Source organism: Schistocerca gregaria, chromosome 4, assembly GCF_023897955.1.
Source record: "Schistocerca gregaria isolate iqSchGreg1 chromosome 4, iqSchGreg1.2, whole genome shotgun sequence".
Taxonomy (NCBI): domain Eukaryota; kingdom Metazoa; phylum Arthropoda; class Insecta; order Orthoptera; family Acrididae; genus Schistocerca; species Schistocerca gregaria.
The window spans coordinates 414,303,820-414,325,316 of record NC_064923.1 but is presented as its reverse complement, the minus strand read 5'-3'; the positions used below and the strand labels follow the sequence as shown (position 1 = coordinate 414,325,316).

The 21,497-nt window shown below is 38.4% G+C and overlaps 1 protein-coding gene across 14 annotated transcripts in view; it reads left to right on the top strand.

Moving 5' to 3' along the window:
- Positions 1-21,497, top strand: part of LOC126366003 (ubiquitin carboxyl-terminal hydrolase 47) — a 150,179-nt gene that overhangs the window by 89,018 nt on the left and 39,664 nt on the right. For all 14 annotated transcript variants that reach the window (XM_050008847.1, XM_050008846.1, XM_050008840.1 and 11 more), the window contains 4 exons: positions 5,349-5,528; positions 6,086-6,290; positions 9,894-10,138; positions 10,235-10,373. In XM_050008847.1, the coding sequence (XP_049864804.1) occupies positions 5,349-5,528; positions 6,086-6,290; positions 9,894-10,138; positions 10,235-10,373 (769 nt within the window). The remainder of the gene's footprint in view (positions 1-5,348; positions 5,529-6,085; positions 6,291-9,893; positions 10,139-10,234; positions 10,374-21,497) is intronic.

The window sequence follows — 21,497 nt, the reverse complement described above, 5'->3', positions numbered from 1 at the left end:
ATGTTTCACTTTATAGAAATGTTGTTCAAGCAATAGTTTACAGCTTGTATATGCAGGTAGGTAGAGTTCAGTAGTTCTCCCAGTGTTGTTGTTGTTGTTGTTGTTGTTGTGGTCTTCAGTCCTGAGACTGTTTTGATGCAGCTCTCCATGCTACTCTATCCTCTGCAAGCTTCTTCATCTCCCAGTACCCACTGCAACCTACATCCTTCTGATTCTGCCTAGTGTATTCATCTCTTGGTCTCCCTCTATGATTTTTACCCTCCACGCTGCCCTCCAATACTAAATTGGTGATCCCTTCATGTCTCAGAAGATGCTCTACCAACTGATCTCTTCTTCTAGTCAAGTTTTGCCACAAATTTCTCTTCTCCCTGATTCTATTCAATACCTCATCATTAGTTACGTGATCTACCCATCTAATCTTCCGCATTCTTCTGTAACACCACATTTTGAAAGCTTCTATTCTCTTCTTGTCCAAACTATTTATCGTCCATGTTTCACTTCCATACATGGCTACACTCCATACAAATACTTTCAGAAACGACTTCCTGATACATAAATCTGTATTCGATGTTAACAAATTTCTCTTCTTCAGAAACGCTTTCCTTGCCATTGCCAGTCTACATTTTATATCCTCTCTACTTCGACCATCATCAGTTATTTTGCTCCCCAAATAGCAAAACTCCTTTACTACTTTGTCTCATTTCCTAATCTAATTCCCTCAGCATCACCCGACTTAATTCGACTACATTCCATTATCCTCGTTTTGCTTTTGTTGATGTTCATCTTATATCCTCCTTTCAAGACACTATCCATTCCGTTCAACTGCTCTTCCAAGTCCTTTGCTGTCTCTGACAGAATTACAATGTCATCGATGAACCTCAAAGTTTTGATTTCTTCTCCATGGATTTTAATACCTACTCCGAACTTTTGTTTCCTACAGTGCTTGCTTAATATACAGATTGAATAACATCGAGGAGAGGCTACAACCCTGTCTCACTCCCTTTCCAACCACTGCTTCCCTTTCATGCCCCTCGACTCTTATAACTGCCATCTGGTTTCTGTACAAATTGTAAATAGCCTTTCGCTCCCTGTCTTTTACCCCTGCCACCTTCAGAATTTGAAAGAGAGTATTCCAGTCAACTTTGTCAAAAGCTTTCTCTAAGTCTACAAATGCTAGAAACGTAGGTTTGCCCTTCCTTAATCTAGCTTCTAAGATAAGTCTTAGGGTCAGTATTGCCTCACGTGTTCCAACATTTCTACGGAATCCAAACTGATCTTTCCCGAGGTCGGATTCTACTACTTTTTCCATTTGTCTGTAAAGAATTTGTGTTAGTATTTTGCAGCTGTGGCTTATTAAACTGATTGTTCGGTAATTTTCACATCTGTCAACACCTGTTTACTTTGGGATTGGAATTATTATATTCTTCTTGAAGTCTGAGGGTACTTCGCCTGTCTAATACATCTTGCTCACCAGATGGTAGAGTTTTGTCAGGACTGGCTCTCCCAAGGCCGTCAGTAGTTCCAATGGAATGTTGTCTACTCCGGGGGCCTTGTTTCGACTCAGGTCTTTCAGTGCTGTGTCAAACTCTTCACGCAGTATCATATTTCCCATTTCATCTTCATCTACATCCTCTTCCATTTCCATAATATTGTCCTCAAGTACATCGCCCTTGTATAGACCCTCTATATACTCCTTCCACCTTTCTGCTTTCCCTTCTTTGCTTAGAACTGGGTTTCTATCTGAGCTCTTGATGTTCGTACAAGTGGTTCTCTTATCTCCAAAGGTCTCTTTAATTTTCCTGTAGGCAGTATCTATCTTATCCCTAGTGAAATAAGCCTCTACATCTTTAAATTTGTTCTCTAGCCATCCCTGCTTAGCCATTTTGCACTTCCTATCGATCTCATTTTTGAGACTTCTGTATTCCTTTTTGCCTGCTTCATTTACTGCATTTTTATATTTTCTCCTTTCATCAATTAAATTCAGTATTTTTTCTGTTACCCAAGGATTTCTACTCGCCCTCGTCTTTTTACCTACTTGATTCTCTGCTGCCTTCACTACTTCATCCCTCAAAGCTACCCATTCTTCTTCTACTGTATTTCTTTCCCCAATTCCTGTCAATTCTCCCTTATGCTCTCCCTGAAACTCTGTACAACCTCTGGTTCTTTCAGTTTATCCAGGTCCCATCTTCTTAAATTCCCATGTTTTTGCAGTTTCTTCAGTTTTAAACAACAAGTCATAACCAATAGATTGTGGTCAGAGTCCACATCTGCCCCTGGAAATGTCTTACAATTTAAAACCTGGTTCCTAAATCTCTGTCTTACCATTATATAATCTATCTGAAACCTGTCAGTATCTCCAGGCTTCTTCCATGTATACAGCCTTCTTTTATGATTCTTGAACCAAGTGTTAGCTATGATTAAGTTGTGCTCTGTGCAAAATTCTACCAGGCGGCTTCCTCTTTCATTTCTTTACCCCAGTCCATGTTCACCTGATATGTTTCCTTCTCTCCCTTTTCCTAAACCCGAATTCCAGCCACCCGTGACTATTAAATTTTCATCTCCCTTCACTATCTGAATAATTTCTTTTCTTTCATCATACATTTCTTCGTCATCTGCAGAGCTAGTTGGCATATAAACTTGTACTACTGTAGTAGATGTGGGCATCGTATCTATCTTGGCCACAATAATGCCTTCACTATGCTGTTTGTAGTAGCTTACCCGCATTCCTATTTCCCTATTCATTATTAAACCTACTCCTGCATTACCCCTATTTGATTTTATGTTTATAACCCTGACCAAAAGTCTTATTCCTCCTGCCACCGAACTTCACTAATTCCCACTATATCCATCTTTAACCTATCCATTTCCCTTTATAAATTTTCTAACCTACCTGCCCGATTAAGGGATCTGACATTCCACGCTCCGATTCGTAGAATGCCATTGTTCTTTCTCCTGATAATGACATCCTCTTGAGTAGTCCCCACCCGGAGATCCGAATGGGGGACTATTTTACCTCCGGAATATTTTACCCAAGAGGACGCCATCATCATTTAATCATACAGTAGAGCTGCATGCCCTCGGGAAAAATTACGGCCGTAGTTTCCCCTTGCTTTCAGCCGTTCGCAGTACCAGCACAGCAAGGCTGTTTTGGTTATTGTTACAAGGCCAGATCAGTCAGTCATCCAGACTGTTGCCCCTGCAACTACTGAAAAGGCTGCTGCCCTTCTTCAGGAACCACACGTTTGTCTGGCCTCTCAACAGATACCCCTCCGTTGTGGTTGAACCTACGGTACGGCTATCTGTATCGCTGAGGCACGCAAGCCTCCCCACCAATGGCAAGGTCCATGGTTCATGGGGGGGGAGTTCTCCCAGTAAAATGAGAAATATTTCAAGGCTCTTTTCTCAGACCTTTCCTGTTAACTGCCTACATTAATAGCTTGTCGAATAATATACTGTGTAAGAATATCGTATATGTTGACAATAGAAAATTTACAAAGTGTACTAGTTAACAATCGAGAAATGATTGTAAGCGACTAGTCACTAGTGTCAGGCCAATTAGCAGTCCATAAACCAGACAGTGCTCAGAACTTAGAAATTTTCCTTTCATGTAAATGCTAGTTAAACTTATAATAGGCACCAGCAAACAATGTTCAAAGACTATGATTAAATAAATGGCTGTAATTATTTATGGTAGCTTGCCACTTCAGTTTTATGTATTTTTGCAGCTACAGGAATTTGGGCGCAGTTGATTTATTAACTGAACTGAAAGCAGTGGATGCATCCACTCTGTAGACAACATAGAGCTATAGACAGTAGTTTGATTGCATTCCATTTCAGTCATATTGCAGGGAGTGTGTAATTTCTCATCAACCTGAGTGGTAGTGCAGCAAGACACCAACACTCCTATAAAGAGGCTATGTCTTTCACAGCAAGCATGACCCAAGTGTGTTAGACAAAAAGGTGATGTGGCTGCCCACTCCAGTCCATTAACCTCTTCATGAGTTGCTCAAGATCACCATGTGGTTGGTATTACCATCTGCCACATGGCCCACTTGGCAGAGTGGCTTTGAGACTTGAGTTAAGAGTTTTGTGGGCTGTGCCACCTGCTTGGAAGTTTTAATGTGTACCATCTCTAGCATTCCACAAGTATCAGTTCCAGTGATTTAGGAAAAGTTATCATTTAAAACAAAAGTGCAGTCAACATCTGTCTGCTTGGCAACTTGATGACATGGTCTTTCTCTATGGTATACTTTCCGCTTGTTATGCTTGCCCTCATGGATAATGCTCACTGGGAAATAGGTACTAATGTCCATTTAAGTGATAACTCCAAATTTACTTGTGTTCCATACAAAGAGTAACTACCAAAATAGCTGCTGAGCAGAGTGAATTGAATGGTGTGTATCTCGTTGTTGAATTTTCAGCACAGACAGCTTCCAGAACTGTGTAGATCACAGCAAAAATGTGATCCACCATGTTGCTGATACATTCATCACAAAAGACTGCAAGGCAGGATTAAGAGGCAGCATGTCCTCTGGTGGAATGACAGATGCCACTCCATAATGAGGGACAGATGGACAACACTGCAAAGAGTCAAGTCCAGACCACTTGGAGATAAACTAGCCACCTTTTGGAGACCGAGGGCAAAGGCTCAACAAGACTTAACATGTTCAGGCTGGCACTGTGAATCATGTTTCTCACTGTGGGATGATGTGCATATTCATTCTTTCCTTCATCTGACAGCTCAGCTTTTCCTGTTTATCACCTTGTGGTGGTGGTGGTTGTATTCAAATGCCCTAGGGTACCATTTTAATATATTGACCTTGGGATAAGTCCATTCTTTTAAAAATGTATAAAATTATTTTACAATAAATTAATCACAAAATATGTTGTATCTCATTGGTTCAGAAAGCTCTCTCATTGAAGGGTCACACAAAGTTGCATTTGCAGCTGTTTGTTGTGCCTGGCTGAGAGGTAATCCATCATCCGTTATTATATTACCGGGATACACTATAACTGTAGAGTAGAGTGTGAGCCTTTGGTGGTACCTCCCACCATATGGGAGGGCCTAGTGAGCTACTATTTGTACACACTGGTGTGAATGTGATAAAGAGTGCAGTAAGGTGTCATGGGAAGAGTGTTTCTGTTTTCATAAACACTATTCATTGTGGCAAAAAGAGTATGAGAATAAGTCGGTAGGATGTCAGGAAGGAAAGGGGCAATTACAATGGCTCCTACATAATAATCTTATTTAGTGATGATGCCTTCCAAACTACTTTCTGTGGAAATTTATTTGATTCTTGTCCTGAGTATATTTATATATATTGTTTTATTATTTTTCTCTCCCATAGAAACTGCTGGAGAAGATACAGGAACGAGAAGAATTTGACCGAAAAAGGCGAGAAAGAGAATTGGAGGACTACAAATTAAAATTTTATGCATATCATCCAATAAACCATAAGTTGCTTGATGATAAAGTGTACTGCACAAGTAAAACTACTGTGAGACAAGCTACGGAACTTGCCCATAAGGTATCACATTGGGAATTTTAATGTTTGTGTTAACTGTAATGTATTGCACTCTCTCTCTCTCTCTCTCTCTCTCTCACTCTCTCTCTCTCTCTCTCTCTCTCTCTCTCTCTCTCTCTCTCTCCCTCCCTCTCTAAATATAAGTGAATAATTTCACACTTATCTTGTTTTGCCTGTATATTGTAGCTATAGACATTTTAATTTTGTCTGGAGTAATAGTTTCTTGGATTATTACTAAGGTTGTAGATGTTTCCAAAAGCATAGTTTTGTTCATGTAGTGATTTTCCTCTTCCAGATTTGTTTACATAGTGATTCTCTACCTTCACAGTATGTATCTGCTTGATAGGCAACTTATCTCTGACTCCTTCTTTCCCTCTTGTATGAAAAATAATCCTGTTCGATAGCTGAATGTTGGTCAACACCCCCTAGCATATGTGCCTATCTGCTCCCTACTAACTGTTCTCCAGTGCATGTAAGAGTGATTTTTCCTCCTCAGATTCTGTAAAATAAATTCTCGTAAAATTATTGACTCTGTGATTATATGGAGGTATTCTTTACAGGCTCTGTCCCTTCAAGGGCTTGTACCACTTGAAAGGTGCCGCCTGGTGAATTACGACAGAACACAAGAAACCATAGAGTGTAGCTTTGAAGGTCAGGAAGATAAAGCATTATGTGAAGTGCTGGATCTACGGGGTGGTCGCCGGTATGATCTCCTGTTACAGCACAGGAAAGAGGATGAAGAATTTGAAATTTATCAACCTGGAGGTGAGGGTGATTGTCAGCATCCACCCCCCCCTACCCCCCCACCCCCCCTCTCCGCTTCCACCACCCCATCTTATTCATGATATGAATTTAGTGAACACTTCGCAGATGAGTTGTAATTTAATATGGTGTGATACAGTTGAATATGAAAGATTGATATGCATTCTAGCTGACATACAGATTGGAGATATATTGTATTTAGAGTCAGTTTTCATTCTAAAGAGTATCCTGCCTGCTCTGGTTCCATCTGACACACTGGAAAAAAGTGATAGTTTGCCCTCAGTCTAGTCTGTTTTTCTTCTGAAATTTTTATTTAGCTAAATCATTCAGGTAACATAAAGCATATGTTTCTCAGGTATTTGTATTGGTCGATTAAGCATGTATTATATTGTTTCAGTAAATGACTGACTGGCTCATAGTAAGTTCAATTTTGTGAAGTATTGTTTAAGTTGCCAGTAACATGGATTCACTGTCAGATGTTTACTTACGGAATATTAGATCATCAGACCATACGTAGGAAACATTTGAGAGTTAATTCTGTTGGTATATTCAGAGTATATGCTAAATTTCTCTATTTTGCATTTTTGAAGAAACAGAATTGCTGATGATCCACAGTTGTAGTAAATATTATGAAACTTGTTCACCTTAACCACTTCTGCTATCCGTGCATGTTTCCCACACCGCAGTCCAAACCTCCGTATGCTGCACTGTCTACATCTCTTAATGCTCCCACATTACGTAATTCATGTAACAGGGAGAGACCAATGTCAAATGTTTTTTATTCCAATCTTTGATCACAATATCAGTTCTTTTGACGATGACCAGTTTCAGTCCATAATGACCATCCTCAGATCTTTTTTACACCATGTACGAAACTGATTATTGCAACTCATAATTGTAATAGTTGCAGTAATAACTGTGTGGACAATGTGGCCTATTCTACACCTTATTTTAGATCTATGTGACGATGCTGTGCTGACTATATTTATATGTTTTGACGATGCATTATGGCCTTATCACTTTAGGACATGGTGTAAAAAAGATCCGAAGATGGTCATTACGGACTGAAACCGGTCATCGTCAGAAGAATTGATATTGTGATCAAAGACTGATATAAAAACATTTGGCAATATTGGATAAATGTTCATATACGCGACTATGTCGCAGGTGGTGAGACACGAACGTTGTTGTTGTCGTTTCTAGTCTGTCTAGGCTAAAGTAAGCATTACTTTCATAGACGAACTAAAAACAATAATAATACCATTGGTCTCTTCCTGCTGCAGAGATCACATAATGTGGGACGTTTGGATCGGTCCAGGGAACACACACAGAAAGCCGAAGTGGTGAAAGTCACCACTTGCAGTAAGTGGGAAATATGGGTTCAAGTCCCGGAGAGGCAAAAATTTTCATGTGTCACTAATAGATCGTTTATCTGTACCTAGTACAGCTGACGTCAAATGAATTTTCAATCTGGAATAAATTTTGTAATATGATTGGTTGATTCTCACAGGTACACCTGTGTGTCTAATCAGAATTTGAATTTCGATCCCTGCCTTTTGTAGGCAGTGTACTTGGAGTCGCATCATCCAAGCATCCATAGCAGCCTGACCAAAGCTTCAACCTATTGTGGGTTCATTCACAAATGACTTGCCATACCCTCATGCATGGAGATGTAAGTCTAATAATGCTTCTCTCCTGTGTTTTGAAGCAGAACTGAGAAGCTTGAAAAATTTGAAACGTTGAGTCTGTGATGATTGCTTAGGTGGTGGTGTTTGTAGTTTGCAGCCCACAAAAGCAAGGATCCAGATTTGATTTCCAATCAGGCACACAGTTTTGACTTTTTGCACGTTATCTGTTACGGAATATGTGTCTTTTTGTGGAACAGACTCCATATTCTGTAGCTTGCAGAGCTCTGGTTCACATCTCGCTTCTGACACATTGATATCTCACAAGTGAATGGTAAGACTTGTATTGAAATCTGCCCTCATTTTTTTTGCCACCTGTAGTTAACATCAGCTAAAATTTTCATGCTAAATTTCAACTGCCGACAAATAGAAATTATTATAATGCAGTTATGAAATGTTCATTTCCCACATAGTTTCTATGCTTGAAACTGTCTGGTGTACAACCCTGAATTATATTGCTGTGTGATGCAGCATTCTTTTGTTGCCACTTATATTTGATTGTGGGGTGAGTACTGAATTGCTGACTAAAATCTATTGTAATATAATTAAATACCTGTAGAGAAGTAAAAGTTATATTTTATCCATTAAGTTTCTTCGAAGTTGGGATGAAGCATACACAAATAAATACAAGGTTTCCAGCATGTCGGCATTAATTTTCTCATTTGTGTAATTATTGTAAATAATGAAATATTGATGCAGATTTCCAAATTTATATTTTTGGTGCACCACAGACATACAAAATGTGACAGTCCTGCAAGTCACAAACTTGTGTAGTCAATTTTAGACAAAAGTGACTCAGAATTAGGAATGACTCCAACAGTCATTTTTGTGTGTGTTTTTCCCCTTCGAGTGAATCGTCCTTTTAGTTTGCACACATGCTTCAAAATTGCGCAATCTTTATTGTAAATGAAAAGTCATATTATTTTCTGACCTGATTTTTGGTACTTTTTTAATGCAATTTTATGCTGCAAATTCTTTTGCAATAGCTTTTAGATATTGGTAATGATTACCAATATCTAAAGACTAATCATGCAAGATGATACCACTGAAACTAAGTTAGTTTTGTCTGGCTTCAGGAAAGAAAGATCAAAAACACATGCTTTTAACATCACCATTCCATAAGATTGACTTATACGTCATTCTGAAACTTATTTTTTGTGCCTTTGAAGTCAACATTCAGATCAACCAAACGAAATTTCTTTTGAATGGAACCCACACGTAGATGATCCTTGTCACTTCTATTCTAGCATACAGCACTGCTGTTTCTTTGTCTGATGAGATAATTTTAGTTCAAGATGTTTCTTTTTTAATAACTGATAATAAAATGTGGCACAATCACTTGAAATTTCTTCTTGAGAACATATGTTAATGAGAAACAGTTTTTGTTTCAAATTTTGGAGGAGCTGCCCTTTCTTTTTGATGTCTCCCAACTTTTCCCTCCTCCCTCACTAAGGAAGAAACTAACTATTCTGGAAGCTAGAACAAGTGTTTGCATGTGTCTGTTGATAGTACTTTCAGTATTGTCTCCTGAAAATAAGTAGAGACTAGCCAAAGGTTCTAGTAATATTCTTTTACTACAAATCACTTTGAGTATAATCATTTTCCCCTATTGGATTATAAAGTTTGTGCTCACTGTTCATAATTTGTTTGTTTTGTGGGAAGGATTAAGTAAATCACAAAGTGAGAAGTAATTAATTAGTAGTTCACAAGCTAGTGAAGACAAAATAATAATCTAGTGAATACAGATTGCCATTTATGAGGTAAAAAGATTTAAAATACAGCTATTTCCTGAGAACATGAAACTGTAAGTGAAGGACCACTGGTTTCTGTACTTGAAAAAATTGAAAAAGGTTGCAACCTAGTAAATAGTTTAGATTTTACATTGATAACAAATCTAATACAAAATGTGAATTATTTACAGGTGTAACATTCAAAGTATTTCTCATAAATATGAACGCCCACAGTACTGAAGATGTTGAAGGCCCCTTCACAGTGCGAGGGAATATTTACCACACTGTAGGAGAATTCAAAGCCACAGCTGCTAAGGTCTTAAATCTAAATGTCCAAAAGATGTACATCTTGCAAGAGAAGAGTAATAGCCACCCACAGTACTTGTGCAGTGATGATGCTACGTTACAGTCCGAAGGCCTTCATAATACTAATAAGGTAAAACATCACAGATATTTTTTTTATTTTTTTATTAAAGCAAGTGTAAATCCATATCTGGAGACTCTATATATGAAGTGTCATTTCTTTGTACAGATTTTTGTTGCTGTATCATCTGGGGATGATGCAGAAAAACCTCACTTTTCTTCAAGATTGTTTGAGATAATTAAGGAAATTTTGGACACATTTGAATATGTGATAACACTGAATGTTGTGGTACCAGAAATAGATAAAGGTAAGTGGATGTAAAATGTATGTAGGCAGTTCAGTGAGGGAAACAGTGTCAACTAAACACAAGATTGTGGTTATATACATCACCATATGCATTTTATTTTATTTATGTAAAAAATAGTGGTATGTTTTTCTTTTCTGATTTCCACTTAAATCTTGGAAGTGTTCTCCGCTTGTATGTTTCCAAGGTATTCCTCTGCAAGTCACTGATTTTTTAAGTTTAATTTTATATTGATTTGCAGCACAGCAAGATTTCTTGGTGTAAAATTCAACAAAATATAGCACCAGTAGCTTTTGTGTTTACCTGTAAACACAAGTAATAGTTGTGTTTTGGTTACTACATTTATTTTAACCTATCTGAAAAAAGTGGCAGCATATGATTAATTACTTATCTTAGCAGGAAAGTAGTGACTTGCTGTTATGGTGTTACAGGACAAAGCACAACAGAGTGAATGTGTTAAGGGGGTTTTAATAAGGGAGGATATTAGTAGAACTTCTGGTAGGATTTTTTGCAGTAGTTGATTTTGATCTTAAAACATGTTCAGTACTGGGGAATAATAATCTTTCTCAAAATGTGTGTCCATTTCTTTGTTGTTGTTAAAATTGTGTAGGCAAATGCTTTTGTTAAAATGTCCTTGCAGATTTTTTGTTTTGATTTTCCTCATGTTGTTCTGCAGCAGAGAGGAAAAATTTGGGTAAAGCTTTTGTAAACCGAAGGAATTGTTTGAACCCTGACAGTGCTTTACTACACTTGGTCCTGTTAGATGTGGTATGCCATTGCCTTTGTTAGGCCACATGTCTAAAATTGCTTGGTTTTCCAGTTTGTATTCTCGGTCGGTCAGCACAGGGGAACATTCTTCTATGGACTTTGTTCCCCTCTTTTTACTCATTTGACACAGAATGTATGTTCCATTGAAGCATTGGGGCTGAGAATAACGTCTGATGGTTAAGCGATTTTATTTTTACATCAGATGATGTAACTTTTAAGTTTTCCAAAAACAGTCATGTATGCAATAAAAGGTTTCTTCGTTTTACAGAATTAAAAACCATAGTTGATTCTCCTGTCACTGCAACAGCTAAGTTTCATCTACTTAGGCTCCCGTTAGACCAGTTGTTGATATAGTGTTTATGACATGGAAAGAATGGTCTTTCCCTTTTTTTTTCATGGTTAATTTGCTTTTGTACTCATGTAGTTATTTTGCTTAACACACTACTGCCAGCAGGGTAGCCAATGATGGTACTGTAGATGTTACTGAACTACCATAACTGCTAGTTTCAGGTGAGAGTCTTGTTGTAATTGAGGTAGAAGATTGAGTCGCTACAACTTATTAGCCTTTTTGTTTAATTTTTGGTTAATGGTGCTAAAGAAGTTTTGTTTCAAAGCTTTCTTCATTCTCGTTAAACTAGTTAATGTGTATAAACGAGATGATTACTAATACTGGTGTATACTCATTCACAAGAGCAGGCCCATTATTGCAGTTGGGTCTTGTTTGTCTGTAGCTGGCCTCTGGCAACCTGATTTTTGGTGTCAGTTTTTATCTTTTATGTTATATGTCTATACAAGTCATTTTCTGACTGTGGCAGTGGTTTTGAGCATTTTTGTGTATATTGATTCCTTTACTTTGCTTTTATCTTTTATATATAGCCCGAGCATTTTCCTTTCCTTGTAAGTAGATCGTCTGTGGAGGCTAGTTTACTATCTGTCTTTGTCCTTATTGTAAACTAACTGGTACAGTAAGGTTCCTGAGAATATAATTTAATTATTTCACTGTAGCTCTATAGATTGTTGATGGTATCAACCCTACACTCATACTAATCGAAATAGCAGTCTATCAAATGAAATGACTTTAACACGTAACCATTTATACCATCAAATGGAGTGAAGTTGACTGCTGGGATGAAATTAACTGAAAATTTCAAAACTCATTTTGTGCCAATAACTACACATCGGGGATTAAAATCCTTTTATTTTAGTTGCTGTATTATACTTACCATCTGAAAGTTGTTAAGTTGTGGCACTGGCTAAATGCACAGTATTTCAAACCTCTACCGGAAACTAATCATTTCTCAAAAGTCTGGTTTCCTCTTTTTAAATCTAAAATATTTATTCGTGTGTCTGGCATAAAACAACTCTTGTGTCCAGGTGTTATGCACGTCATGCAGTGACTCTTCGTGACGATAACCAGAGCAATAACAACAGTTAATCTATTGTACTTACCTAATTGTACATCTGTAAATAAAACTAAGCAAATTCTTGGTGGAATTGGAGTGAAATTGTCTGTCTCTTCCTTGAGTGGCTCTCTTAAGAACAAACATTCGTGGATGCACATAAGAATGATGGCAGCACTAATGTGACACAGTCGATGCAGCAATAGCTGTAAGCAACAGTCTAGTGGTGTAGTGAGGAAGACATTGTTGCAAGAGTTCGCATGTTAACTTATGAATTCGTCTCACAGGATGCAGTTGTATTTGTTGCATCATACAGTTCACAGATGAAATGAAGCAGCTAAAACTCAGATCACCAATAGTCAGATCTGATACAGCATCATTGTTCACAGAGGTATCGCTGGAAGTGCCCGTGGACCTAACCATTGCTATCTTCAGAAACAATGTGAGCAGTCTCTCTGTCTCAATTTTGGGCCCAAGAAAAAACTACAGACAGAAATATTCAAAGACTTGTTAGCTGTGGTGTAGGCAGTCATCATATCATCCTTTTGATAACATGCATATTCTGACCAAAGATGACAATTATATATCTAGAGAGGCAAGCATATTCCTTGAGTCCATTCCACTCTTTAACGGGAAGGAAGAAAGCCTAAAAATAGTGTCTGTGGCTGCCAACATTTTAAACTGAATGAGCCAAAAACATAAATAGCAAAGATTTACAATTTGCCTGTGCTGCAGCAAATTCTCTATGGTTACAGATTCAGGCTGCTAAAAGAAGTTAATGGTTGCAACGTCCAGCAAACTTTCATGACACTGGGCCACAACAACTGTGAAACATATAGTAATAAAAAATACTCAGTAAAAAAATTATAGGTTTTCCTGGAGATAATGGTGAATACTTAATCTTTGAATGGGATGATTTAAGTCCCCACCTCATTCTTTGTTAATTCAAGTAGTTTAATTTCTCATTCTTCACCTGAAAAGGCAGATTGTGGAAGTTGATGTACTCAAGGAAAATATACTGTCAGATCAAAGGCATTATAAATAAACAGGCAATGCATACAGCAGTGGTTGTAGTCAATGTAAGAACTTGTTAGATGATTAGATCATGCTTCTTCTTGAAATGTTTTTGCCTGTGAGAATTAAAAAATAGGAGTTGGTGTGGAGTAACCAATAATGATTGTGTAGGTAGCTCATTACTCATGCGTAAGAATGTGAAGAGGAGATTGCATGCCTTATTAATGAAATTAGAGATTTGTTTTATAAATATAGATGTGATCAAGATAAATAAGAGAAAAGCAGCAAGACATATTAAGTATGCTCCCTTCCGTACAGCCTTGCTGTTGATGGTAAAGACATTTGTTCAGTCATTGGTTAACTCCTGGAACACATAACCAGCTTCACCACTGCTTTCAGTTGTTCTCTAGCCTATTTCACAATTAACATGTTAGGTCAACTGTTAATTTCATACTGTTCATAAAAGTGTGGCTTTGTGCAAAGGGAAAAGTGAAAGTAACTTGTATGTCAGCTGACATGCAACTTTTTTTAAAAAAACTATTTATGTTGGCACAAAGTATACTGAACTAAGAAATATGAGAAAACCCAATGTTTTCTGATTACACAGTGTCACATAACACACTTTACATTAGAATTGAAAGTCCAAGATGGAATAACAGTAATATGAAAGGGATATCCTTTTTATATTATTGTTATGCTGTACAATAAAATAGTCATGGCCTTGTTCTAGATTGTTCTTGCCAGCACCAAACAGAATTTTACTGACAATTTTGTATACAGCATATACTTTGTGCCCTCCAGCTACATTCTCTGCTTTTCTGATCCTTGTCAATGTCATGTCCACCACGAGAAAAAGGTTGCTGACTCACAACAGTGTAATGGTGCTCGAACTGTGGTCTGGAAGATATATTCAACAGGAATATTTTATCATTGTTTTCACCTACTGTTCATACAATTATCTTAATTTTTTATGTGGTTGTTAAAGTCTTCAGTTGGTGTATGTTCTGTTTTACCGTGCTCCAAACTGAATTCCTCTTCGCTTTCAGCGACTACTGACATTTTGTCAGCAAACCAAATTGCGCTGGATTTTTGTTCGTGACAGTCAACTCCGAAATCAAGATGGTCACTTGCTTCCGTCACTGCCTTTTCCATCTATGAATTAAATATCAATGGTGACAGTGAGCAATGCTGCCTTAACAACATTTATTATTTAACCTCACCATTCCATCAGTGCAGATTATCCCAGTCTGCGTAGCTTAAAGAGAATGGATTAACCTTCTGTGTGTGTATTTGCTACCACATTGCCTAAGAATGGAAGAAAAAGTATTCTCTTCCACAAATCTATGAATCCAGTGTAATGTTTTTTAGTTTTTTGCAGATCTGCTTTCTGTTACTAACTGCAGTGCTAAAATTGCTTCTCAAGAGCTTTTGCACTTCCTACAGTCAGACTGGCACTCCCTTAATCTACTTTCAACTATCCTTCCATTCACTGATAATGTATTCCTTTGAGTGTTTTTGATGCATGTGATGCATGAATTATTGAGAGATAATTTTCATATATGTCTGCTGTTGCCTTATTTATAAGTGGAGTAATTATATATTTTTTCATATTCAGGTGGAGCTTTCCCAGTTCAAAAATTTCAGTTGTGGGCTTGTGTAGTTTGCCTTGCCCTTTGGCTTGGAACTCACAAGGGTTTTGCTGGTGTTCCATCAATACCTGGGGGTTTGTTCCTTCAGAGATTGTGTAATACTTTTTGAAATTAAGAAAAGAATATACAGTGGAACCTTAATTAATGAGCACTACCATAACATGCAATTCGCATAATGAGGAAAAAAATGACTTGGTTAACAAGCAGTGTTCTGCATAATGAGTGATGACAATTTCGTGTGATGTAATCAGCTGTTCGTGTGCGTTGGGGGAAACGTTCAGTAGTATGAACACCTTTCATTGCCAGCAGCGGTATATGAACAGTGTCTTTAGGACGTACTGCAGTCTGGGTTTAACTTTCTTTCAACTACCATCTTAGTGCAGCTTGGATTACACATTTTTCTAAACTTGTGTTCACACAGTGTTTTTTTGTGTGCAGATTTTAATAACCTTTGTAGAAATGTACCCACAGGTAAAGCCATGAGAAGATGACCATAAGAGAAGTAAAATGATTTTAGAAATAAAACGTAAAATCATTGAAAAATGCGAATGTGATTTGAGCATTGCTGATTTGGCACACACATATATTCAGTCTACATCAACTAATTGCACCATCCCCAAGAACAAGGACAAGATTAAGGAGAGAGATGCTACAAATGGAGTGACAAGAATAAACAAGGGTTTTGTATTCTGGATAATGTCAAAAGGTTGCTCCTTATATGGATAAATGAAAAGCTATTAAACAAGAACATCATTTGTGAGAAGGTGAGAATGATTTTCTCTGAACTCGTTAAGAAAATGCCAGCATCATCAGTGGCCAAAGAAGTGTTTAAAAGAAGTCATGGGTGGTTCAAGAAGTTTAAGAGAAGAACCAGCATACACAGCATTGCGCAGTGCCGATGGTACTGTTATCGACGACTGTGCCGCTAAAGCGGAGTTATTGAATGCAGTTTTCCGAAATTCCTTCACCAGGGAAGTCGAATGAAATATTCCAGAATTTGAAACACGAACATCTGCTAGCATGAGTTTCTTAGAAGTAGATACCTTAGGGGTTGCGAAGCAACTCAGATCGCTTGATACGGGCAAGTCTTCAGGTCCAGATTGTATACCGATTAGGTTCCTTTCAGATTACGCTGATACTATAGCTCCCTACTTAGCACTCGTATACAACCGCTCGCTCACCGATAGATCTGTACCTACAGATTGGAAAATTGCGCAGGTCGCACCAGTGTTCAAGAAGGGTAGTAGGAGTAATCCATTTAACTACAGACCTATATCATTGACGTCGGTTTGCAGTAGGGTTTTGGAGCATATACTGTATTCAAACATTATGAATCACCTCGAAGGGAACGATCTATTGACACGTAATCAGCATGGCTTCAGAAAACATCGCTCTTGTGCAACGCAGCTAGCTCTTTATTCGCACGAAGTAATGGCCGCTATCGACAGGGGATCTCAAGTTGATTCCGTATTTCTAGATTTCCGGAAAGCTTTTGACACCGTTCCTCATAAGCGACTTCTAATCAAGCTGCTGAGCTATGGGGTATCGTCTCAGTTGTGCGACTGGATTCGTGGTTTCCTGTCAGGAAGGTCGCAGTTCATAGTAATAGACGGCAAATCATCGAGTAAAACTGAAGTGATATCAGGTGTTCCCCAGGGAAGCGTCCTGGGACCTCTACTGTTCCTGATCTATATAAATGACCTGGGTGACAATCTGAGCAGTTCTCTTAGACTGTTCGCAGATGATGCTGTAATTTACCGTCTAGTAAGGTCATCCGAAGACCAGTATCAGTTGCAAAGCGATTTAGAAAAGATTGCTGTATGGTGTGTCAGGTGGCAGTTGACGTTAAATAACGAAAAGTGTGAGATGATCCACATGAGTTCGAAAAGAAATCCATTGGAATTCGATTACTCGATAAATAGTACAATTCTCAAGGCTGTCAATTCAACTAAGTACCTGGGTGTTAAAATTACGAACAACTTCAGTTGGAAGGACCACATAGATAATATTGTCGGGAAGGCGAGCCAAAGGTTGCGTTTCATTGGCAGGACACTTAGAAGATGCAACAAGTCCATTAAAGAGACAGCTTACACTACACTCGTTCGTCCTCTGTTAGAATATTGCTGCGCGGTGTGGGATCCTTACCAGGTGGGATTGACGGAGGACATCGAAAGGGTGCAAAAAAGGGCAGCTCGTTTTGTATTATCACGTTATAGGGGAGAGAGTGTGGCAGATATGATACACGAGTTGGGATGGAAGTCATTACAGCGTAGACGTTTTCGTCGCGGCGAGACCTTTTTACGAAATTTCAGTCAGCAACTTTCTCTTCCGAATGCGAAAATATTTTGTTGAGCCCAACCTACATAGGTAGGAATGATCATCAAAATAAAATAGAGAAATCAGAGCTCGAACAGAAAGGTTTAGGTGTTCGTTTTTCCCGCTCGCTGTTCGGGAGTGGAATAGTAGAGAGATAGTATGATTGTGGTTCGATGAACCCTCTGCCAAGCACTTAAATGTGAATTGCAGAGTAGTCATGTAGATGTGAGGCACGGAGGAGGAGTGAGCTCTGACACAAGGGTGGCAGAGTAGTTCATCAGCAACTTCAAGATGCTCATAAATTCCGAGGGTTGTCTGCCGCAACAGGCTTTTAATTGTGACGAGATGGGTCTATTCTGGAAAAAGATGCTGAAGCATACCTTTATAACAGCAAAGGAGAATGCATTGCCATTTTGCAAGCCAATGAAAGTCCGTCTCACACTGCTATTCTGTGCCAAAGCAAGCAGCGAGTTGAAAATAAAACCACTGCTTGTTTACCTTTCAGAAACTCCATGTTTCTTCAAGAAGTGTAAAGTCCAGAAGAGCATGTTAAGTGCGATGTGGAGGTCCAACACCAAGGCTTGGGTGACATAAGATATTTCGTGATTGGCTCAGTGAAGTGTTCGGTCCTTAGGTGAAAAAATATTTGCTTGAGTTGAATCTGCCACTCCATGTCTTGCTTGTTACGGACAATGCTCCTGCCCCTCCTCCAGGCCTACAAGACCACCTCCTTGAAGAATTCCAGTTAATCAAGATCCAATTTCTGTCTCCCAGCACCACTCCGTTACTCCAGCCTGTGGACCAACAGATTATTTCTAACTTCAAGAAGCTCTAGACTAAAGCATTGCTTTGAGTTGACTGAAGCTGCTAATCTCATCCTCAGGGAGCTGTGGAAATATTACTTAAACATTGTTGCCTGCATCAAGATGATCAAAAGGGCATGCGAAGGGGTTACCAAGAGAACTCTGACCTGCTTGGAAGGTGGTTTGGCTGGAGTGTGTTGTCAAATGTGACTCTGAAGCATTTGAGTCAGTAGCTGTGGAGTCTGTCGTCAACAAGATTGTGTCATTAGCGAAGAATATCGGACTAGAATTGGATAACAATGAATCAATGAGGTTATGGAAGATCACACCCAAGAAATGACCCCGAAGAGCTTATGGAGTTGCAGTGTGCTTCGCAGCAGGAAGTTATGGAGAGGACTTCAGAATAGTAGTAGGAGGAGGCGGCTGTAACAGCAAAGCAGTAATCTTCTGAAACAGTAAGAGAAATGCTGAAAGCATGGGAATCGGTTGCATTGTACATTGAAAATCATCATCCCAATAAAACAGTGGCTACATATGCTATAAATTTGACGATGACGCTGTGTTGCACTTTCGCAAGTTTTGAAGTGTTGCTAGAAACAAATGATTATAGATAGCTTCCTAGTACAAAGAATTAGTTATGTATTGTGGATAATGTACATAATACTGTATGTATAATTTTCTTTGAAAAAATGGCATGAATAAGATAAAACTTTCACTTCTTTTACTTCATAGAATGCATTTACATTAATTTATATGGAATAAGTGAAACAATTTAACGAGTGTTTCGCACTAAGAGTAAAATTCTGGAATGGATTGTGCTCACTATAAGGTTCCGCTGTATAAGGGGAAGAATATGTAAATAGTACTTCTATTCAGGCTGTGTAAAGTCATAAAGTAGTGTAGTGTGTGGTGATCATTGTGGTGGGTAGTAGCATCTTCAGGTGAATAGTTAGGTCAACAGAGCATAAATGAAAAAGTATACCATAAAAGAGAACAGCAACATGTAAAGATGAAAATAAGTGGAAGACTAACGCTACACAACCATTACTCCTCTTAAAAAAGAAATCACCAAAGCTTACAGAATGGTAGAACATGCAGACACATTGATATGAATGTTCTTGTTTGTAAACTTGCACAGTCGTAGTCATTTTGGTAAACAGCTGCTGCTATGTGAATAAAATTTTTATTAGCTATTATGTGACACATGTTATTCAGATTAGTATGTTTTGAAAGGTATAATTAGTCATTCTAGATGTAAGGTGGTCATATACCAACAGTGTATGTGAAATACCTCTGGGGAAAGGAGCAGACATACTATAAACTTGAGGGTTCTTCTGTGTGGTCTAAAATAGTAAATAATTTATCTGTGGAATGCAGTGGTTGAGGTACTAGATGCGTGTTTGGCAAGTGTGGGGTTCAGATCTGTCATCCCATCCTAAGTTAGATGTTTGATGATTACCTTTTATCATGGAAGACAGATGATGGATAGTCTCTGTGATCCATTGACGGCCGATTTCCATCCTTCAGCTACAGTATCATCTCCAATGACATTAGGGAAGATGACAGTTTGAAAGCTGCATTCAACCATCCTAATTTAAATTTTAATCAGGTTGTAATAATGAAAGTTGCTACTCACCACTTTCAGCCAACAAGGCCTTTGGCAAAAATGAAAACACACACACACACACACACACACACACACACACACACACACACACACACACACACACGATTGCAGTCACTGGCAGCTGAAGCAACACTGTGTGCTACCAGAAACTGCAGTCGCGCGTGTTTGCGTATGCCTTTTGACAAAGGCCTTGTTGGTCGAAAGCTTATCTTGCGACAGTCTTTTTATTATGTGTATCTGCGATTCAGCATCTTGATTATATTGTGAGTAGGGACTTTCCTTTTCATAATATTCGTACATTCCATCCTGGATTTTCCATTGTCTGATTTAGCTTTTCCAGGATTTCCCTGAATTGCTCTGGGCGAATGCTGGGATAGTCTCCTCATAAGGACACAGCCCATTTCATTTCCTATCCTTGAATCGCCAGAGCCTGTGCTCTATTTTTAGTGACATCACTTTTGATGAGATGTTAAACACTAGTCTGTCTTCCTTCCTTCCTTCCTTCCAACGGCATCAGCACATTAACATCTACCCTTCTTTACTTAAAATTCAAGTAATCGACTTGACAGTTACTGCTGTAAAGGATTAAATGTTCAGGAATCCAGTCTCATTGAAAATAAAAATAGCTTAGAGGAAATTAAATTTGGCTTTTGAAGCTGCTTGTGTTGGCATGAATCGTCTGTAAATAATAAGGGTTCAGCATTGTTCGTGAACACTCAGGTTGATGTGTGCTTGCCACATCCACTAATTACCAGTAATATTTAAAAACCATTCATATTGATAATCTGACTGGCTGTTGGACATAATGGTTAATAATTTGGTACTTAATTTGCCCTTTCAAACTGTGCATGAAAGCTGTTTTATGTCTCTGCAGGCATTTTCATCACTTAAATATCAACATGCATTGCTAGTGGTTGTATGTCATCATGGTTATACATTTTGTATATTTACTGCAGTCATTTATTACATTCCATTATTAATAACCACCTAGAAAATACTTGTACGCTACCCAATTAAAAATCTGATTTGGTAAAAGCCTGGATTCTTGAAATATTATCACAACATATCCCAAGCATCCCCTTCAGCCAGTATTTGAACTCAGCGATATTGTTTAGACGACTTGACTTAGTTCTTGCATCATTACAGGGTTATTACAAATGATTGATGCGATTTCACAGCTCTACAATATCTTTATTATTTGAGATATGTTCACAATGCTTTGCACACACATACAAAAGCTCAAAAAGTTTTTTTAGGCATTCACAAATGTTCTATATGTACCCATTTAGTGATTCAGCAGACATCGAGCCGATAATCAAGTTCCTCTCACACTCCGCGCAGCATGTCCCTATCAATGAGTTCGAAAGCATCGTTGATGCGAGCTCGCTGTTCTGGCACGTTTCTTGGTAGAGGAGGTTTAAACACTGAATCTTTCACATAACCCCACAGAAAGAAATCGCATGGGGTTAAGTCGGGAGAGCATGGAGGCCATGACATGAATTGCTGATCACAATCTCCACCACGACCGATCCATCGGTTTTCCAATCTCC